General features: G+C 36.6%; 1 protein-coding gene across 1 annotated transcript; it reads left to right on the top strand.

The window, feature by feature from the left end:
• The first annotated feature begins 265 nt into the window (after positions 1–265).
• Positions 266–5,868, top strand: LOC122280575 (protein NRT1/ PTR FAMILY 7.3-like). Its single transcript, XM_043091531.1, has 5 exons — positions 266–419; positions 655–769; positions 3,436–3,653; positions 3,842–4,404; positions 4,597–5,868. The coding sequence occupies exons 1-5, from the start codon at positions 393–395 to the stop codon at positions 5,465–5,467; spliced, it is 1,794 nt and encodes a 597-aa protein (XP_042947465.1). The 5' UTR covers positions 266–392; the 3' UTR covers positions 5,468–5,868.
• The last annotated feature ends 11,670 nt before the right edge of the window (positions 5,869–17,538 follow it).

The raw sequence follows: 17,538 nt of genomic DNA, 5'->3' as shown, positions 1-17,538 counted from the left end.
TTAGATAAATTTATAAATTGATATGACTTGATATGTTACGTTAGATTATAAATCAAATTTTATTATGCAATAAATTTAATATATCACATTAAACTAGATAATTTATAAATTTATTTTTGGATGATTCGTCATGTGGGTCCCTTTTTTGTTTTGTTTTTCATTGTTTTATGTGAATCTCAAAACTCAAAGGACCTCGTTTTTAAAGTTGGCCTACTTTATATCTGTAAATCTCCACCGTCCATCCCACACTCTTTCTTCTATTTATACCACCTCCCATTTCATTTCTGTCCCAACTCCTTCCTCTTCTTTGAAAACCACAGTACTGACCAAACTCCTCTGCTGAGCACATCCCCAGCATTTTATTACCAAACTCGACCTCTTCAACATCAACAATGGCTTGCTTAGAGTTGAGTAAGGAGGTAAGTAAACATTTCATAGTCTTCTCTCTCTCTCTCTCTCTCTCTCTAGATAGCTTGATAGACACACACAAACTCTCTCCTTTCACTCTCAAGTACCTTTTAAATTGCATGTCATATGTTTCTTTGGATTTTGTTGTTTATAAGAAACGAATTGTACATGCATTCTTGCAATATGGCAAACTTGTAGTGTGATTATAGCAGTGTTCTTATTGTTTTTTCCTTCAAGAATATGCAGGTTAAATCCAAAGAAGGGCAAGAAGCATGCACTCTGGATGGAAGTGTTGATTGGCATGGCCGCTCGGCAATCAGAGGAAAATCTGGAGGGTGGTTTGCTGGAATTATCTTACTTCGTAAGCTTTCAGACCTCACTTTTGAAGAGTAAATAGAAACAAATCAGGAGAACAATTCAAAAAATAAAAAAGAGAATTGGCTTATTTTTCTTTTCCTACTGTTTATGTGATTTCCCATTTATCTAACCAGTTCATATGGCAAAACCATTCCTAAATTTGATTGCTTAACAATCTTAAAAACGTAGTTCATGCATTCTTCTTTTTCTTTTTTCTTTTTTCTTTTTTCTCTCTCTTTTCATTTCCTCTGTTTTTGAGAGTTATGACACAGTTACTCTCCAAAATCCTCTGCTTTTTCCCACATCAGAAAAAGTTGCAGCTAACAAGCCTAACATCCTTCCTCCAGTAGTAAGTATGCATGATGGAGGCATATCCATCTAGTTTCTAGCTATTGCTAGATCCCGAAGCACTTCAATGGCTTTGTGTGTGCGCGCGCGCACGCAGTTCTATAATATTGGTGGCGCTTTCAGGAAAAAGGAGTGATATTTAAGACTTTGGAAGAGGAGAGTGAGGTTTTCGTCTAGATGTAACCTATTCAGATAAGCAGTTACAAAAAGGAGAGCTTTGATAAGAGCTCCTTGTTACCAAAGTTCAGATATGGACATTTGTATAAATGAAGATCTGGTGTTCATATTTGGCACTGAAAACCTAACCAAGTGTTGTTCTCTTGTTGCATGCTGAGCTTTTATGCCAGCTAAAGCCCCCCCACCTCAAAGTGAACTAGACGACACGCATTCCTCGATCACAGAGAGAGAGAGCTAGAGGAAAGCATGCAAATGAAGCAAGACATGCCCGGCACGTAATCTTTGCCTTTATTTTGCATAACGTGGATCTTTTCCACGTGTAATATTTGTCACAAACTTGCACTTAAAAAAATGCATGAAAAATTGAAAATAGAAGCCAAGACCACTTCAGCCCCAATTGACATTAGCAGCTAGCACTAAATGATCTTAAAACATGTCCTCCCGAAGGTCTTTATCATTCCCCACACACAGCATCTGTCATTTTTCACCTTTTTATTGAAACGCATGTTTACAAATTACACATCTACGTATTTAAATAGGGAGATAAAAATAATAAATTATATATTGATATATAGTGTAGGAGATGATAAGAAGAATTTTTCGATCTTAACCATGTCTAAGACATTATAAATGTTTGGAAAAAATGATGGGATCCATTAAAATGATGTTTGGAAATATAAAGTTTTTTAAAGACCTTTTTTTGGGTTGCTTAAAAATTATTTAATTTTTGTATTTCCATCATTATGAAAAGAGATTGATTAGTAAATTTATGAAATTGTATTTGCAAATCCAAATTAACTGTAACTAGTCGCAGTCATTTGTACGAAAGTTTGGTTATCAAAATATTAAAAGGGCCAAATTTTCTTTCTTCTATATTTTAAAATTAAGCTTTAAATATAAAGTGTTGTTTCTTTTTCTCCCTTTACAACCATGAAATGTCCCACTAACTGGGTAATGAGTAGTGACATGAAAATCGCTTGCGTGGAGTATTAATTAGTGGAAAAAGATTACGACCCCATTTAAAAAAAAGAAAAAAGAAAAAAGAAACTCACATTATTTGGAGGTGAAGTATATGGTCTTACAAAGTAACTGTAACAATTTACTTTCTGTAGCGGCGAGGGGCTCTTATGGTCATGTCTATGAAGAATTGTCATGCTAGCTAGCTGCCCCCACCTCATCTTTTTATTGAGAAAAAAATAAATAAATACAAAACTGTAACAATTTACTGTTGCAGAAGATAATGTGTTTTTGGATGATTCTGATCTTTGAAATGATGCTTTTAAAGAGGAGCTGTAGTTAAAAGGGCTTTGCTACATGCAGTCGGGAAATGCAGTCGGCATGCAGTCGGCTGTATGGAATGAATAAAAAAAAATTATAAAAAAATTATTTTATATTCAGGAGGACCTACATGAATTATAAAAAGTTATAAAAATAATTTTTTTTTTTCATGTAGGTCCCGTATTAATTTTTTTTTTATAACCGACTGCACATCGACTGTATTTTCCGACTGCACAAATCATTTCTGGTAGCTAAAAATATTGTTTGGTAGAAGCATATGCATGCTGAATAATATTAATGGCCACCAAATCTTCTAGGGAGGCGTTATCTACATGATGAAGTCAATGCACGTGCAAAGAAGTCTCAAGGCCAATTATTATTGGTTCATTTCGATCATAGTTAGTAAATGCCTGCAGGCATGCAATCTAATTTCTTGTTTGGACCCTTTTTTCAGAATCTGAGTGCATTTTAAAGCTTTAGGGTGAAACTGGAAGCAACTTTCTGCTACTTCCAGGTGTCTGGCCTTTTCTTCTGCAGAGAATAAGAAGTTCAAACATCGTGAAGGTGTTATAGAAGCATGTCGATCGTTTGTTATTTCTGCATGTCTCTCTTTATTAGTGTTAAGATTTTTTTATTATTTTGAGATAAGCGGTGATTTCAAAGTTCTCACTTCGAATGCTGATTTTATATTTCATCTCATTAGTTAAATATTATGCATGTTGTGCCTAATTATTTAGGGGCGGACGTCTGAATCACATGTGACGAGAGTATAAATATAATATAAATATTAAAATTTATTTCTTTTTATTAATTTAAACTTTTGGAATAAACACTGATTTCACAATTTATTTCTCCTTGTATCAACAGTGAACCAAGGGCTAGCTACCCTAGCATTTTTTGGAGTAGGAGTGAACCTGGTATTGTTCTTGACAAGGGTCTTACAGCAAAACAATGCTGATGCTGCTAACAACGTGAGCAAATGGACTGGAACGGTTTACATCTTCTCTCTGGTTGGAGCTTTCCTTAGTGATTCCTACTGGGGGCGATACAAAACTTGTGCCATATTTCAGGTCATCTTTGTCACGGTAAGTATCCTGATTTACTATTTTTGTCCTCTCTCTTTCTTTTTTCTTTTTTTTTTTTTTTTTTTTTGTTTTTTTGTTTTTTGTTTTTTTTTTTTGTTTTTTTTCCTGTTTTTCAAATTCCAAAAATAATGCATCACAAAAGGAGTGTTCGCTTTCTAATGTTAGTAGCTATGTGCATTTTTCGACAGGGTTTGGTATCATTATCACTATCATCATATCTATTCTTGGTCAGACCAAGAGGTTGTGGGGATGGAGAAAATCTATGTAGTACCCATTCAAACGTGGAGATTGGATTGTTTTACATATCTATCTACCTTGTTGCCCTGGGAAATGGAGGATATCAACCAAATATTTGTACATTTGGGGCTGATCAATTTGATGAGGAAAGCCCCAAGGAAGGGCACTCAAAGGTAGCCTTTTTTAGCTACTTCTACCTGGCTTTTAACCTGGGTTCCCTCTTCTCAAATACCATACTGGTGTACTTTGAGGATGAAGGGATGTGGGCTTTAGGATTTTGGGCGTCTGCCGGCTCTGCCTTTGCAGCATTAGTCTTGTTTCTTGTTGGGACCCCAAGGTATAGGCACTTCAAGCCAAGTGGCAACCCTCTCTCCAGGTTTTGCCAGGTCATAGTTGCTGCAGTGAAAAAGTGGGGGGTCGAGATGCCACCAAGTGCAGAGGGCTTGTATGAAGTGGATGGACAACAGTCTTCCACTAATGGTTGTAGAAGGATACTCCACACCAATGGCTTCAAGTAAGTATAAAATCATGATCACTGGAATTTGGCATGTAATTTAGTCCATTTTGACTCATAAAACTTGGCTGAAGCTTTATCAGATTGCTTACTTCGTGATGGTTTTTAGGACTCCAATATAAAACTGCACCTGAATGGATATAATTTATGACTATCCATTGTGATGCTATCCCATTTTGATTTCTCATGTAGGTTCTTGGATAGGGCAGCATTTATCTCATCAATGGACTTTGAGGACCGGAACCAGGGTGTTCATAATCCCTGGCGGCTCTGCGCAATCACCCAAGTAGAAGAAGTTAAATGCATTCTAAGACTACTCCCAATTTGGCTCTGCACCATACTCTACTCTGTAGTCTTCGCACAAATGGCCTCTCTCTTTGTGGAGCAAGGTGCTGCCATGAAAACTACCATCTCAAACTTCCGAATCCCACCTGCAAGCATGTCTAGCTTTGACATAACCAGCGTAGCAGTTTTTATCTTCCTTTACCGGCGAGTTCTTGACCCACTTGTAAGTAGAATTAAGAAATCAGATTCCAAGGGACTCACTGAGCTTCAGAGAATGGGCATTGGCCTTATTATAGCAGTGATGGCAATGGTTTCAGCTGGGATACTGGAATGCTATAGGCTAAAGTATGCAAGAAAAGACTGCACACACTGTGAAGGCTCAAGCTCCTTGAGTATCTTTTGGCAAATTCCTCAGTATGCCTTTATAGGAGCTTCTGAAGTTTTCATGTATGTGGGACAGTTGGAGTTCTTTAATGCACAAACACCAGATGGGTTAAAGAGCTTTGGAAGTGCACTTTGCATGGCATCTATCTCTCTTGGGAATTATGTGAGCAGCTTGCTTGTGAGTATGGTTATGAAGATCTCAACTGAGGATCACATGCCAGGATGGATCCCAGGAAATCTCAACAAAGGTCACCTGGACAGGTTTTACTTCCTGTTAGCCGCCTTGACAACAATAGATTTGGTTATCTATATTTGTTGTGCTAAGTGGTACAAGTCTATCAAGTTGGAAGGAAGATTTGAAGAGAAATATGAGGCAGAAGACTTGGGAGTCTGATGTATATATAAGAACATCGGCAAGACATATTATGGCTCGTGGTACCAGCTTAGATTATGTATAAGAGGAATGGGATAGCCCTAAACACTGGCATATGTTCCTGCTTGAAGATAGATGCAGTAAGAGAAACTCATTCTCATCAAAGTGTCTTACACTCGCTCCTTGCTGTTTCTCCAACACCTAACTCAGTGCAGATATTTCTCTTCATGCTCCAATGCTCTTGGAGCAAGCTAGGTTATGCAGAGTTGATTCTGAAGAGTTTGGCTTAAGGACATTTGCTTCCTTTTCTATAATGGACAAGAAAAAATTTGCTTGATAGCGTTCTAATGTAAAATACTTTGGCTCTCTGTAAAAATTGCACATCATATGGTTTCATAAGAGTTTTTTTAAGAATGATACAATCACCTTGCTTTCATATTTATTTGCAGACATTTTAGTGGAAAAGATTTGAACATATATAAATATATATATTAAAAACTAAAATGGCATGATTAGTAAGAGAGAACCACCTGAATCAAACAGCTACAATCATTTTAGACTTTAGATGTCCAATGCTTTGCCTTATTCTGTCCCTTGATATTCAAAAATAAGATTTCCAGAACAAATGTGATAGTTATGTGAATTGCAGTTATGTATCACGGGGAAATAAGATAGTAGTTCTCATGTTGCATTGATTGGCTTATACTATATGCCAAAGCATTCGTAACCTAGCTCGGCATTAGCTCTGCACTTGAAGTTGTATAGACTGATAAAGGGCCGCTGAATGCCCATTAACAGTTTCCTCAGATTCATGGAAAGAAAGAAAATCCTGCACGTTTTGCACTCAACTCCAACAGTTGTTCTCTCAGTTGTAAAGAACAGTGAAGGTTAAGATTTTTTTCTTAACAGAATCTATATGTAAGTAAAAAATAAAAAATAAATAAATAAAACATAACTACATCCTCCCACAAATGATATATACAAATGACAGTCCCATAATACTACTGGAAAACAGTCCAGCTTTGTCATATGTATAAATGACACGTAGTGGCACTAATGTGAAGGAGTGCTACGGTAATAGGGGAAGAGAACCTCAAGAAGAAAATGTAGTGTAGTGAGAAAGAAGCTTAAACATTCACAAAATTAAAGTTCTTTTTTCAGGTAAGTAGAGACCAAGTTCTATGTCATAAATTTGCAAAAGAAATCCACAGCCAGAGTTGGCAAAACTTAAACAAGCTCGGATTACAATGATCACTACTAAACTTAGATATCAACCAGCATATTTTGACATTTGTTAGAAGTCTAAATCAAACTGATATTTCTTTTTTACATTTGAAGTAAAAGTCTCTTCACTGATAAAAATCGACCTTGGAACTTTAGAACTGGAATGTGGTGGGCGGATTCTACACACCAGATTGATTGAGCATCACTTTGGACTAGAGTGACATGCTCTCCCTCCTTCAACAGACCCTTATCCTGAAGCATTGAATTAAGACATTTACCCAAAGATGATGATTCAAATATAAGTAATTATATAAAACTGAGAAATCACTGACCACTAATAACTTGAGTGCTCTGGAGAAGGTATCATCTTCATCATCTGAAAAAAAAAAAAAAAAAAAAAAGGAGGAAGAATAAAAGAAAAAACTGCATGTATTGGGCATGACACCATGATAAAGCACCAGTCTCTGTTCGATCCTCTCTCTGCTATGCAGGAAGTCATGTCGGATAAATTTAGAAATCAGATTGCATACGTTCTCCCTTTTAATAAGTAATGGCATCCTCATCAAAGATGATTAATATATTTTCAAAAAATAAACAGATAGATTTTTGGCAACGCTGTCCATATACGTTTCTTTGTGTGGATTTCCTCAAATGGGGGGCTCCAGAAGTTTTTTGCCTTTAAACATGGCCGGCATCATCATGCAGTTAAAGAATTAGGGCGATCCATTGGCTGTTTCAATCCTACGACTCTTGTACCGACTCATTATTATCAATAGATATAATTGTGTCACTTCATTTAAAATAATTTCAATTTTATATAACTACCATCCAATTGGAAAGAGTTGTAAAATAGTCATTAAGATAATTTTCCAATCTTGTTTGGCCTGAGGTTTCATAAAACTGCTTTGCTTCGAAATGCCTTCGTCCAGTAATATATACTGAGCATTTTGCTGAGCATATATGATATATGAGTTTTGGTTTAATCAAACTGCATGCTTATTTGAAAAGAGCAAGATAAATGCACAGATATCAGCATGCATTCTTTCCAAAGAAAGTGTTGTACACAACATTACCATAAAATAAAAAATAAAATAAAATAAAAGTGTTTCGTGCAAGTAATGTAATATTTACCAACATAAATGCACTTATTATTGGGTTCTATGTGGAGCCTAGTTTGTGAGCAGAAAATCGAGAAACAAAGAGTGTACTCGACTGAAGCTCAATTCGTGAGTTTGCTTGTGGTACACTCGACAGTGAGCTCGAGCCAAGCTCAACCCATGAGTTTGCTCGAGTCTCGCGCGACAGTGGCCTCGAGTGAGATGCAAACCATAGTGTTTGCTTGAGCTAATTTTGATTGGCTATTCGCTTGATGCGCACTCAACACACTGCTCAAGCAAAGGACTCAAGTTTTGCTAGATTAGGGTTTCCAATGCCGTTTCTATATATGTCATATTTTGACTTATTGTGTACGATTTTCAGCCTATTAGAGAGAGTGAACAATAGTTAAGTGAGTGTATATTGTGTGAGAGAGAGCAAAAGCCCTATAGAGAGTGAGTTGAGTTTGAGTTGATTGTAATATCCTCTAGTTAATAAGATTTTTGCAGCTTTATGGACGTAAGCAAGTTGCTAAACAATGTAAATTGTGTGTCATGTGATTTTGATCGTTGCATGCTTTTATTTGTTTGCCATCGTTAGTGTATCTATTTTGCATAACAGTACTTATCCTGGCTACAGATCTCAAAAGAAATCAATACATGTGAGTCGAAAGAATGTCATATGTAGTGTTGTTAATGAACTTACTCGTTTGTGATGGCAAAGATTGCTGAGAATAGCTGATAATGTCTTAAAAGTACTATAGCCATGGTTCCTATCCTTGTGAAAACAATGGGCAATTCTAAACTGCCATGTATAAAGTGGCAAAGTTGAAACCAGGGTAAGTCCTGAATTAGGAGTGAAAATTTGTGTCAAATCATTGAGACTTGGGTTCTTTATGAGTAATTCAAAACTGATATGTATAACTAAATGTGTTGTTTGAGTCATTTAACTTCATATCAAGTCAAAATTCCCTTTATCACTTTTCAATGATTGGAGAGGCAAATGGCTTGGAAGAATAATCGGATAGATAGTTGGCTCTCAAATGCTTTCTTGAAGATCCACAATTTTCTAATAAATTAGAATTTGGAAGGTTCGTAGGCTTTTTCTCGATATAGTTTTTCACACTATAATTTTCCCCACAAAGCATCTTGCCATGGCATTAAGTATCATCTGCTCATTTTTTTTTCAAACTGCACCAGAATACTGGGCTTTATACCTCTTGAAGAAAAAAGCAAATGTTGTGCTTTAATGCTTGTTGATGTTGTGTTTCGTAGCTCAAGCAACTCCACAATTCCCTTCCGTTTGGTACCTACAAGAAAGCAAGGAGTCAAGGCTCAAGGTAATGAGAAACACCTCCGATGCCTAAGTCAATACCCGTTGTTAGGGAATTTAGAAGGAGAATAATCTGAGAGCCCCAAACCCCTTAGGGGTGGGTATATATACCTGGTGGTGGTGGTGGTCCCTTACAAGGTCAATCATGGATCTGCCACATCGTACCTAGGTCGTGCTGTCTACCATCTTCCTACCACACAATAGACCTGCCATCCTTGATTGCGGCCACTTTGACGAATCTGTCACCAGGTGGTGGCGTGTTTTCCTGTCCTTCATTAACTAAGGCATGGTCTTGAACTCGTGAGCCCACTCTCCATGCCTGTCCAGTCGTCAGTAACCTGGGGTAGTGACCATGCCTGTCCATGTGTAGATGGCTTGTCGGCTAGTAGAAATATCAGGCCTTCTGACTGAGTGGTCCGTATTTAGTGTGTGAGATATCATTGCTCCTTTCTGGGTCGACCTCTCCCTTCGGGCTCGACTCGTCCTATCATTTCATACCAATTTCCTATTGCCGGGCTACCCCGATACCCATCGGTGTCTCATGAGCTAGGCTGCATGGTTTGGCCCAACATTGAGAACGACCTCCCTTACAATGCTATCAAGAATATTGAAGTGGTGTTGATTTTGTTGAATACTATTGATACTGAGTAGGGCAAAGCAACTAAGACAAGGATTAACTTGAGAAGGTGTTGCCTCACTTGTTGGAGAAGGAAATTTAGTGTCTTTGTTTTACTTTTGATGAAGAGAATACCTAGGGAGCGGTCTAGCTGCTCCCCTTCACTAAACAACCCTCCAATAATTAGGTGCCACGTAAGTTATTTATTGTGTTTAGTCTGCATTTGCATACACCCGATCAAAGACTCCATACACTCATTCGTCTTCCATGCCTCTCTCACTTCTTCACCGCACAAAAAAAAAAAAAAAAAAAAAAAACCATTCCAAATGTATGTTCCCACTTCCTTCTCATACCGCAATGTGTGCATAAATCTTTAGTTTTTGTTCCGAATAGTTAAAAAAAAAAAGTTGCACAAAGAGTCGAGGAAAGTATGTCTACACCTTCTTCCAAAGTGTTACGTTTCGTATTTGACTGAAAGTGGATATGCACTTGGTTGAAAGTGTGAAAGCATTATGTTTCACATCAATGGCTCAGCAAAATCAAAGAGGTTTGGATCTTAAAGGGTGGGTCTGGACAAAATTAATTCATTTTTTCAAAAAACCCTTTTGTGCTAGCTTTCTGTAAAAACAGGGAGATTGTTTCATTTTTTAATGAGAGGCAAAAACTAGACAAAGAAGCTGGAAAACCATAGATAGAAAAGACTCTAGAAGGATTAGAAGAAAAAGTCGACAAAAAAAAAAAAAAAAGGGTCTGATGAAGTGCTGGACCAACCATAATTTTTTATTTTTCGGTAGACTCCCTCGACCATGGTTGCTAGCGATCTCAGTCGACCATCTCTGCTTCGTCTTCTTCTTTTTCCTCCCTCAACTATACTCAATAGGTAAACCTTAATCTTATTTTGAGGATGGCTTGATTGGTAGTGAAGTGAGTGAATTTGAGGTAGGGACTAAGTTGGTGGTGCGAATTTGAAGGGAGCGAAATTTGTGTGGCCAACGGGCTTGAGAGCTTGGAGACAAAGACGAAAAGAGGAAGAGAGCTTGGAGAAGAACAATTTCTGCCTCTTGTGTGTGGTGATTCTGTATGGTGAAGTCTAACTAGTTTATTGTATTTTTTTCCTACGTGTCAATGTCTGAATGGACAACTACTCTTCTAAGTTTAATAGCCCGACCGTCCCAATGCGGAGCTGTTTGATTAAAAAGTAATGTATTGTGTTGTGTAATGTAATGTATAAATCTTTAACAATGTGATATGTAGTAGATTGCATTGTGTGGTGCATGCAATTTACATGATGAATATTGGATTTCTTCTCTCTTTTTTACATGCATTTAGTTAAAAAGGTAATTAGTTGTTTATACTTTTAATTATTTTTTATCTAAAATTTAGTATTCTACTTTGATATATTTTTATTATTATGGACAATGTTCAATGCAATTAATAATATGATTTTCATCATTACTTTTTTCTTAAAAAAAAGTAATACATATATATAGACTTAAAAAAAATCCAAGTACAACACGAAACCCGAATTTCCGTGTCTCAAAATTGGGTTCCATCTGGGTTCTGGCTCGAGTTTGAAACTTGAGTCCAATTCCAATTAAGCCCAGGTAAACAATCCTAATAGCAAAAGCACTTTTCACCTAGCATTGGACATCACCAACAATGGGAAATTCTTGTGATGAGGTGGTAATGTTTGCATGACACGTGGCACACTCTGATTGGGCCACTTGGTATTCAAAAATCATAAAGATTTTTATTGCACTATAAATTTCTAAAAATTTCAACTAAACTAATTAGGTATTCCAGTTTGTCTAATCATGATCCTAAGTGTATAAAAAAAAGTCCAAGAAGTTTCGGGTTCACATTGCACAATCACATTTTTGTCCTTTAATTCATCATTAAAAATTTTTATTATTCTAATATTAATAATAATAATAATAATAATAATAAACTTTTTTTTTTTTAGCTAAGAGCCAGTAGCTATATGTCCTTGTGGCCCCGTCTCAAGTTTATTAAAATATCCTCACTTATGGCAAAAGAATACCATGGTTACAAATCAAGCATCTAGGAGTATACAAGTAAAAAACTAAAAACCTTCCAAATACAAACTAGCCAAACCAAACAAGAAAAACAAATAAAAACCAATGAAACTAAATAGGCCTATAAAAAAGAATGCAATAAAATTCTAAACAAGCCTAGATAACACCAAAACCAACAAATTAATAAAAAATCATAAACAGATATCTATAAACAATTAAAAACAAAACGAAAGAAGTCTCAAATAGGCAATCCGGACGATGCCTTTTAAAATCCAAGGGAATCTTTGAATGCTATCGTATATTTCATTTTTTTCCATTTTTTCGTCTCATGTTAAAAAATTTGCCACATAGTTTGCTTCATAGAATTGATGTGCAACCATATAATTCAGCCCCTCAACTCCTTATATAATTCTTTCCAAAAATCCCCAAAGATACCACAACGTGCACCTCCCCTTTCGGATCCAATCGACAACAATTTTTGAGTCACTTTCAATAATAATATTAACCATTTGAAGCCTTTTACACTGCTGAATACTTTCCACAATAGCCTTCAATTCCGCACCATTATTGTTGCCATCTTCATAATGAGTTGAGAAAGCCCCTTTCACCATTCTATTACTATATCTAATTATGCCACCACCTCCCGTATTTCCCGAGTTACCACGATAACTACCATCGCAATTAAGCTTTATCTAACCTACAGGAGGCCTAGACCATTTCACAATTTTTCCTAGTGTTGAAACATTTATAGGACATTGCAACCAAAAATTCTCAAGGATAGCTTTGTCGTATTCTAAAAGATTACGGTTTAAGCAAATGTTATCGCCCAATAATTTTATATGTACCCGCACAGCTCGCCAAATCTATTCAACATTTTCAAACTTCCCCTCCATTCTCACTTTACATTTTCTCTTCCAAAGAAAACAAGTAATTAAATAAGGAATTAATCCAATTAGCGTACCTTTGATAAAAGATTTCTTTGCATAAGGAAACTAGTTCAAAACTCTAGTTTTCCATGACTAATGGTATGCCGATGGTACCCCTAATTCTCTACTTTATTAAGACCAGACCTGAGCTACTATCTTGCCCCAAGAGAAAATATGATCAATACTTTCAGTTTGAAGCCGTGAGCAACAATCACAAGTAGAAACTAAATTCACTTTTTGTTTGAACTCTCTCATCCACAACCAAAGAGTTAAACCAAATCCTCCACATACAAATAGATATCCGTTTAGGCAAAATTTTATACCAAAACCATCCATAGCCCTTAAGTATCTGCCCTTTGTTCCATATCACATCCCATGCCGTAGCTATTGAGAATTTACCATCAAGGGATGGTTTCCAAACAACTATATCCGACCCTCTTCTTCCAGTTGGTACATTTTGAATTATCTCCATCGTCGTATAAATACCAATTAAATCCCTTAACAGGTCTATATTCCAAGAATTATTCAGCCAGTAGTCCCTAATACACAACTTGATGTTGGCAATATCTTGAACTCTTGCTAATAACAAGCCCGATGATAGCCATCTATCAAACTAGAAGAAAGCACTCCCGCCTCTCACCAAAACCTTCACATTTTCCATCACTTCTGGTAGAACTGAAATAATTGCTTTCCAAAAATGGGAGTCCATAGGATCCCCATTTAATACTGAAACATGCTCATTATGGAAATACTTGGCCCAGAAAAAATCAGTCCACAAGTTATTAACAGATAAAAGATGGAAAGCAAACTTCATATGGAGCAACTTTTGCACCTCTTTAAAATCTCAAACACCCAAACCCCATTCCTTTGTAGGCTTGCACACTTTTTTCCATGACAAACAGTGGAACTTCCTTTTTGTTATCAGTCTCCCCCCATAAAACATTTGCAAGAAGTAAATTTATATGAGATAAAATAGCTTCTGGAACATTCATCACAAACATCAAATAAATAGGCATGCTCGATAACACATGCTTTACAAAGAATCAACCTTCCACCTGGCGAAAGTAGCCTGAGTTTCCAACTAACTATTTTCTTTCTCACTTTTTCCACAAGAGTTTCAAATAGCCTACTTATCAACCAGTCTAAGTTCAAAGGAACCCCCAAATACGTCACTGGAAAATTACCTTCCTTAAAACCAATAATTCTTAACAAAAATGCTTCTAATTTAGTGCAATAATCAAGCATATGCATAAGGTTTTTAGTGGATCGTTTCCCCCCATTAGCAAAAATAAGGACGTCGTCCACATGTAGTAGATGGGAAACCATAAGGAGCACCAATTGGATGATGATATTTTCTAATCATTCCTTCCTCATAATTTTTTCTCAGTAATTTCATCAAAATTTCCTCCATAAAAATAAATAAATATAGAGAGAGAGGATCCCCTTGACATAAACACCTTGAGGATTGAAAGAAATCTTTAAATGTTCCATTCATCATGATAGAAAATCAATGAGATTTTACACAATTTTCAATCAACCCATAGAACCTCTTTGAAAAACCAAAGGCCAGAAAAACCTTTAAAAGGAAATCCCAATTCACCCTATCATAAGCCTTAGCCATGACTATTTTCACCATCACATTTCACCCAACAATTTTTTTATTCAAAGAATGTACCATTTCTTATGCCAAAGTAATATTTTCAAAAATACTATGTCCCGGAAGAAATGCACCTTGTTCATGCGATATCACTTTATCAATAACATATGTCAGTCTAATAACAAAAATCTTGGAAAAATCTTATAAGCTAATGAGCAAAGACTTATAGGGCGAAACTTATCAATACTCATCGACTCAAGCACTTTCGGAATCAAAACAATAATTAATGAGGAATAAAACCTCGATAGGGGAGCACCCCTGAAAAATTCTATTGCTGCATCAATGACATCCTCCTTTACAATATCCCAGCATGACATATAGAATTCGGACCTGAAGCCATCGAGGCCTGGACTGCTATTTTTTAGAATAGAGAAAATGGATTGTCTACCTTCCATCTCGGACGGCTCCACACAAAGCATCACATTCTCCTCATCCGAAACTTTTTTCTCCACCAAATTTGCCAATCACAATGCTCAGTTTCCAAAGTCTCATTTAAGAAGTTCCAAAAATAATTCTCAGCACCATTGTTTACCGCTTCAGCATTTTCCAGGATCCTACCATCCGAAAGTACAATCTTCTTAATCATACCCTTTTGGCATCGCTGGTTAATCATTAAATGAATGAAGGCAAAATTTTAATCGCCTTCTATCAACCAGTTTTTCTTAACAATTTGACCCAGGCGAGTGGCTTCCCTCTTCTCCTACAATTCCAGCTCAATTTTTGTTAGTAAAAAGTCTGCCTCAGTCTCCTAAAAAAACTCCAACTGAAGTTGATTCTCCAAGACTTCCATTCTCTCCTCAAGGGCTCTTATATTGCCTTCCACTCTTTCAAAAATATTTTTATTCAGGCATGAAGGGCTACCTTTGTTCTTTTTAATTTGATAGCAAGCATCATAAGTCCCATCGCTTCATTCCAGACTTCCTTCACAAAAGGCAAGAAATAATAATGTAAACACCACATATTGAGAAAACGAAATGGAGAAGGACTGTAATTTGTAACCGGAAAATCTGAATAAAGCACTAGCGGATAATGATCTGATGATTTGCGATTAATGTATTTAAATTGAGCTGACTAGAAATGGGCTGAAAAGAATTATTAATGAGCACTCTATCAAGTTTTGCCCAAATTCTAGAAGGCTTAACATGCCCATTGCACCATGACATACGTTGCCCCGAACAAGATAAATCAAAGAGGCCACACCTATCTATACAATCATTAAACTCTATCATAGAAGTAAGAGGCCGTGGATGACCACCAATTCTCTCATAGTTCATTCTAATTGTATTAAAATCTCCCAATATGAGCCATGGCTGATCAGCCATTTGCCTCTCCTCTAATTCTTGTTATAAAAAAATCTTCTCTCCACATAAGAGCACTTGGCACAAACAAAAGTGACCAAGGTTTTTTCCCCATCCAACACAACCCACCCAGAAACGGATTGATTCGAGCACACCAGCACTTCAAAAATATTAGGGTCATTCTAAAAAAGACACAACTTCCCACCTTGCGCTTCATTCGAAATATCATAGCTATAATTCATATTAAGAAAACTCCCTAGGACATACATGCGATCTTCAGCAAGAAATGGCTCCGAAATAGCAAACAAATTAACCTTGTATTTTTTGACAAACTTTTTTAACCTCTCTCTAGACCTGCCTAACGCTCTGATATTCCAGAAAAAAATAGTATCACTCATAAATCTAATTTTTTGAGAGAGGGTATGCACCCGTTGAGACTTCCTCATCGATTTTCCCTCATGGGCATCCAATTTTTTTGACTTTACAGCAGTTGAATGTCTTTCTCTATCCAACTCATACAATTTTTCTTTCCCCATCAAGATTGAAATTCTCCCTCCTCTCTCTCCCATGAATAGCCAAAGGCTAATTCCCCCTGATGAATGCCTATACCCGAATCATCAATAACATTTCCATCTATAATATCCTCAGCCTACACTTGGCCTGCAACTACACTCGGGTTAGTCTCATTTTCTTCATTATGCCATACTTCTTCGCACTCCTCATCCCTACTTTCTTGTTCCCTCTGAATAGTTGTCTCCACAAGTTGACAACACTCTGCCTCTTTTAGTTGTTTTCCTTCTCTCTGTTTTATCACTTCAACCCATATTATCGGGATTGGGGAGCAAGGCAGCATCACCTTTGTCATAGTAGTCTAAGCCTGAGATACCATAGTTGCCACAGCCTTTACTTTCCTCCTTATCCTTTGAATTACTAGAATTGACCACAGGATCTATACTTTGCACCTAACACTCTGCCTCTTCTAGTTGTTTTCCTTCTCTCTGTTTTATCACTTCAACCCATATTATCGGGATTGGGGAGCAAGGCAGCATCACCTTTGTCATAGTAGTCTGAGCCTCAGGTACTATAGTTGCCACAGCCTTTACACTTTCCTCCTTATCCTTTGAATTACTAGAATTGACCACAAGATTCATACTTTGCACCCCTGAACCAATACCATATTTATCCTCCATAGACGTCTTAATAATTTTTGGTTGACATATTTATTTTTTCCTTTACTTTTCTTTCATCCTTCCTCTTTTATCCAACCCTATAAACAACAGAGGCATGACCTTGTCTGAAACATTTGGAACAATAAAATCAGATTTTTTCATATTTGGCCTCCTACCACAGACATTTTATGGGAGATAACACAATCGGAGAACCCTTAACTAGCTCCTTTGTCAAGTTCACTTCAACACAAATTCACGCCCCAAAAGCATGAGTACAATTAAGAGTAGCATTGTCCATTCCGAGGTAACAACCAAACCGAGTTGCTAATATCTGTAAAAAATCTACTCGATATAGATGCATAGGTAATCTGGCCCATAAAATCTATTGGGGTGCCAAAGGAAATTTTTTTTTCACATCAAAATCTTTGGTCCACTTGAATAGCCGAAAAGAAATTCCTTCCATTGTTCTTCCTTCACGTGCCTAGCCATGCACAAAGTCTCTCTCATTCTTCATATGAATCAAAATGTGAAACTCATCCATAAAACTAATAGTTGGAATTTCATTAAGCTCCCAGGTTTTCACCACATTAAGCCATATTTTCTCAATAGATGATCAATTACTCATGAACGTCATCACCAAAGCAAAACGGAATTCCTTAGTAGCTTCTAACATTTCAGATTCTGAAAAAACAAAGCCCATCTCACCATCAATTTCAACTGGAAAATGTATAGGAATTTT

Source organism: Carya illinoinensis, chromosome 11 (assembly GCF_018687715.1).
Source record: "Carya illinoinensis cultivar Pawnee chromosome 11, C.illinoinensisPawnee_v1, whole genome shotgun sequence".
Lineage (NCBI taxonomy): Eukaryota > Viridiplantae > Streptophyta > Magnoliopsida > Fagales > Juglandaceae > Carya > Carya illinoinensis.
The sequence above is the reverse complement of the archived record's forward strand: the minus strand, read 5'-3'. Positions and strand labels throughout refer to the sequence as shown.

What these genes read in the sequence shown, in the direction of transcription:
- LOC122280575 (XM_043091531.1), top strand. Translation starts at nt 393, where the DNA reads ATGGCTTGCTTAGAGTTGAGTAAGGAG. An exon ending in TTCAGGTCATCTTTGTCACG is followed by an intron (nt 3,654 to 3,841) that starts GTAAGTATCCTG and finishes ATTTTTCGACAG; the next exon opens with GGTTTGGTATCATTATCACT. An exon ending in CTCCACACCAATGGCTTCAA is followed by an intron (nt 4,405 to 4,596) that starts GTAAGTATAAAA and finishes TTTCTCATGTAG; the next exon opens with GTTCTTGGATAGGGCAGCAT.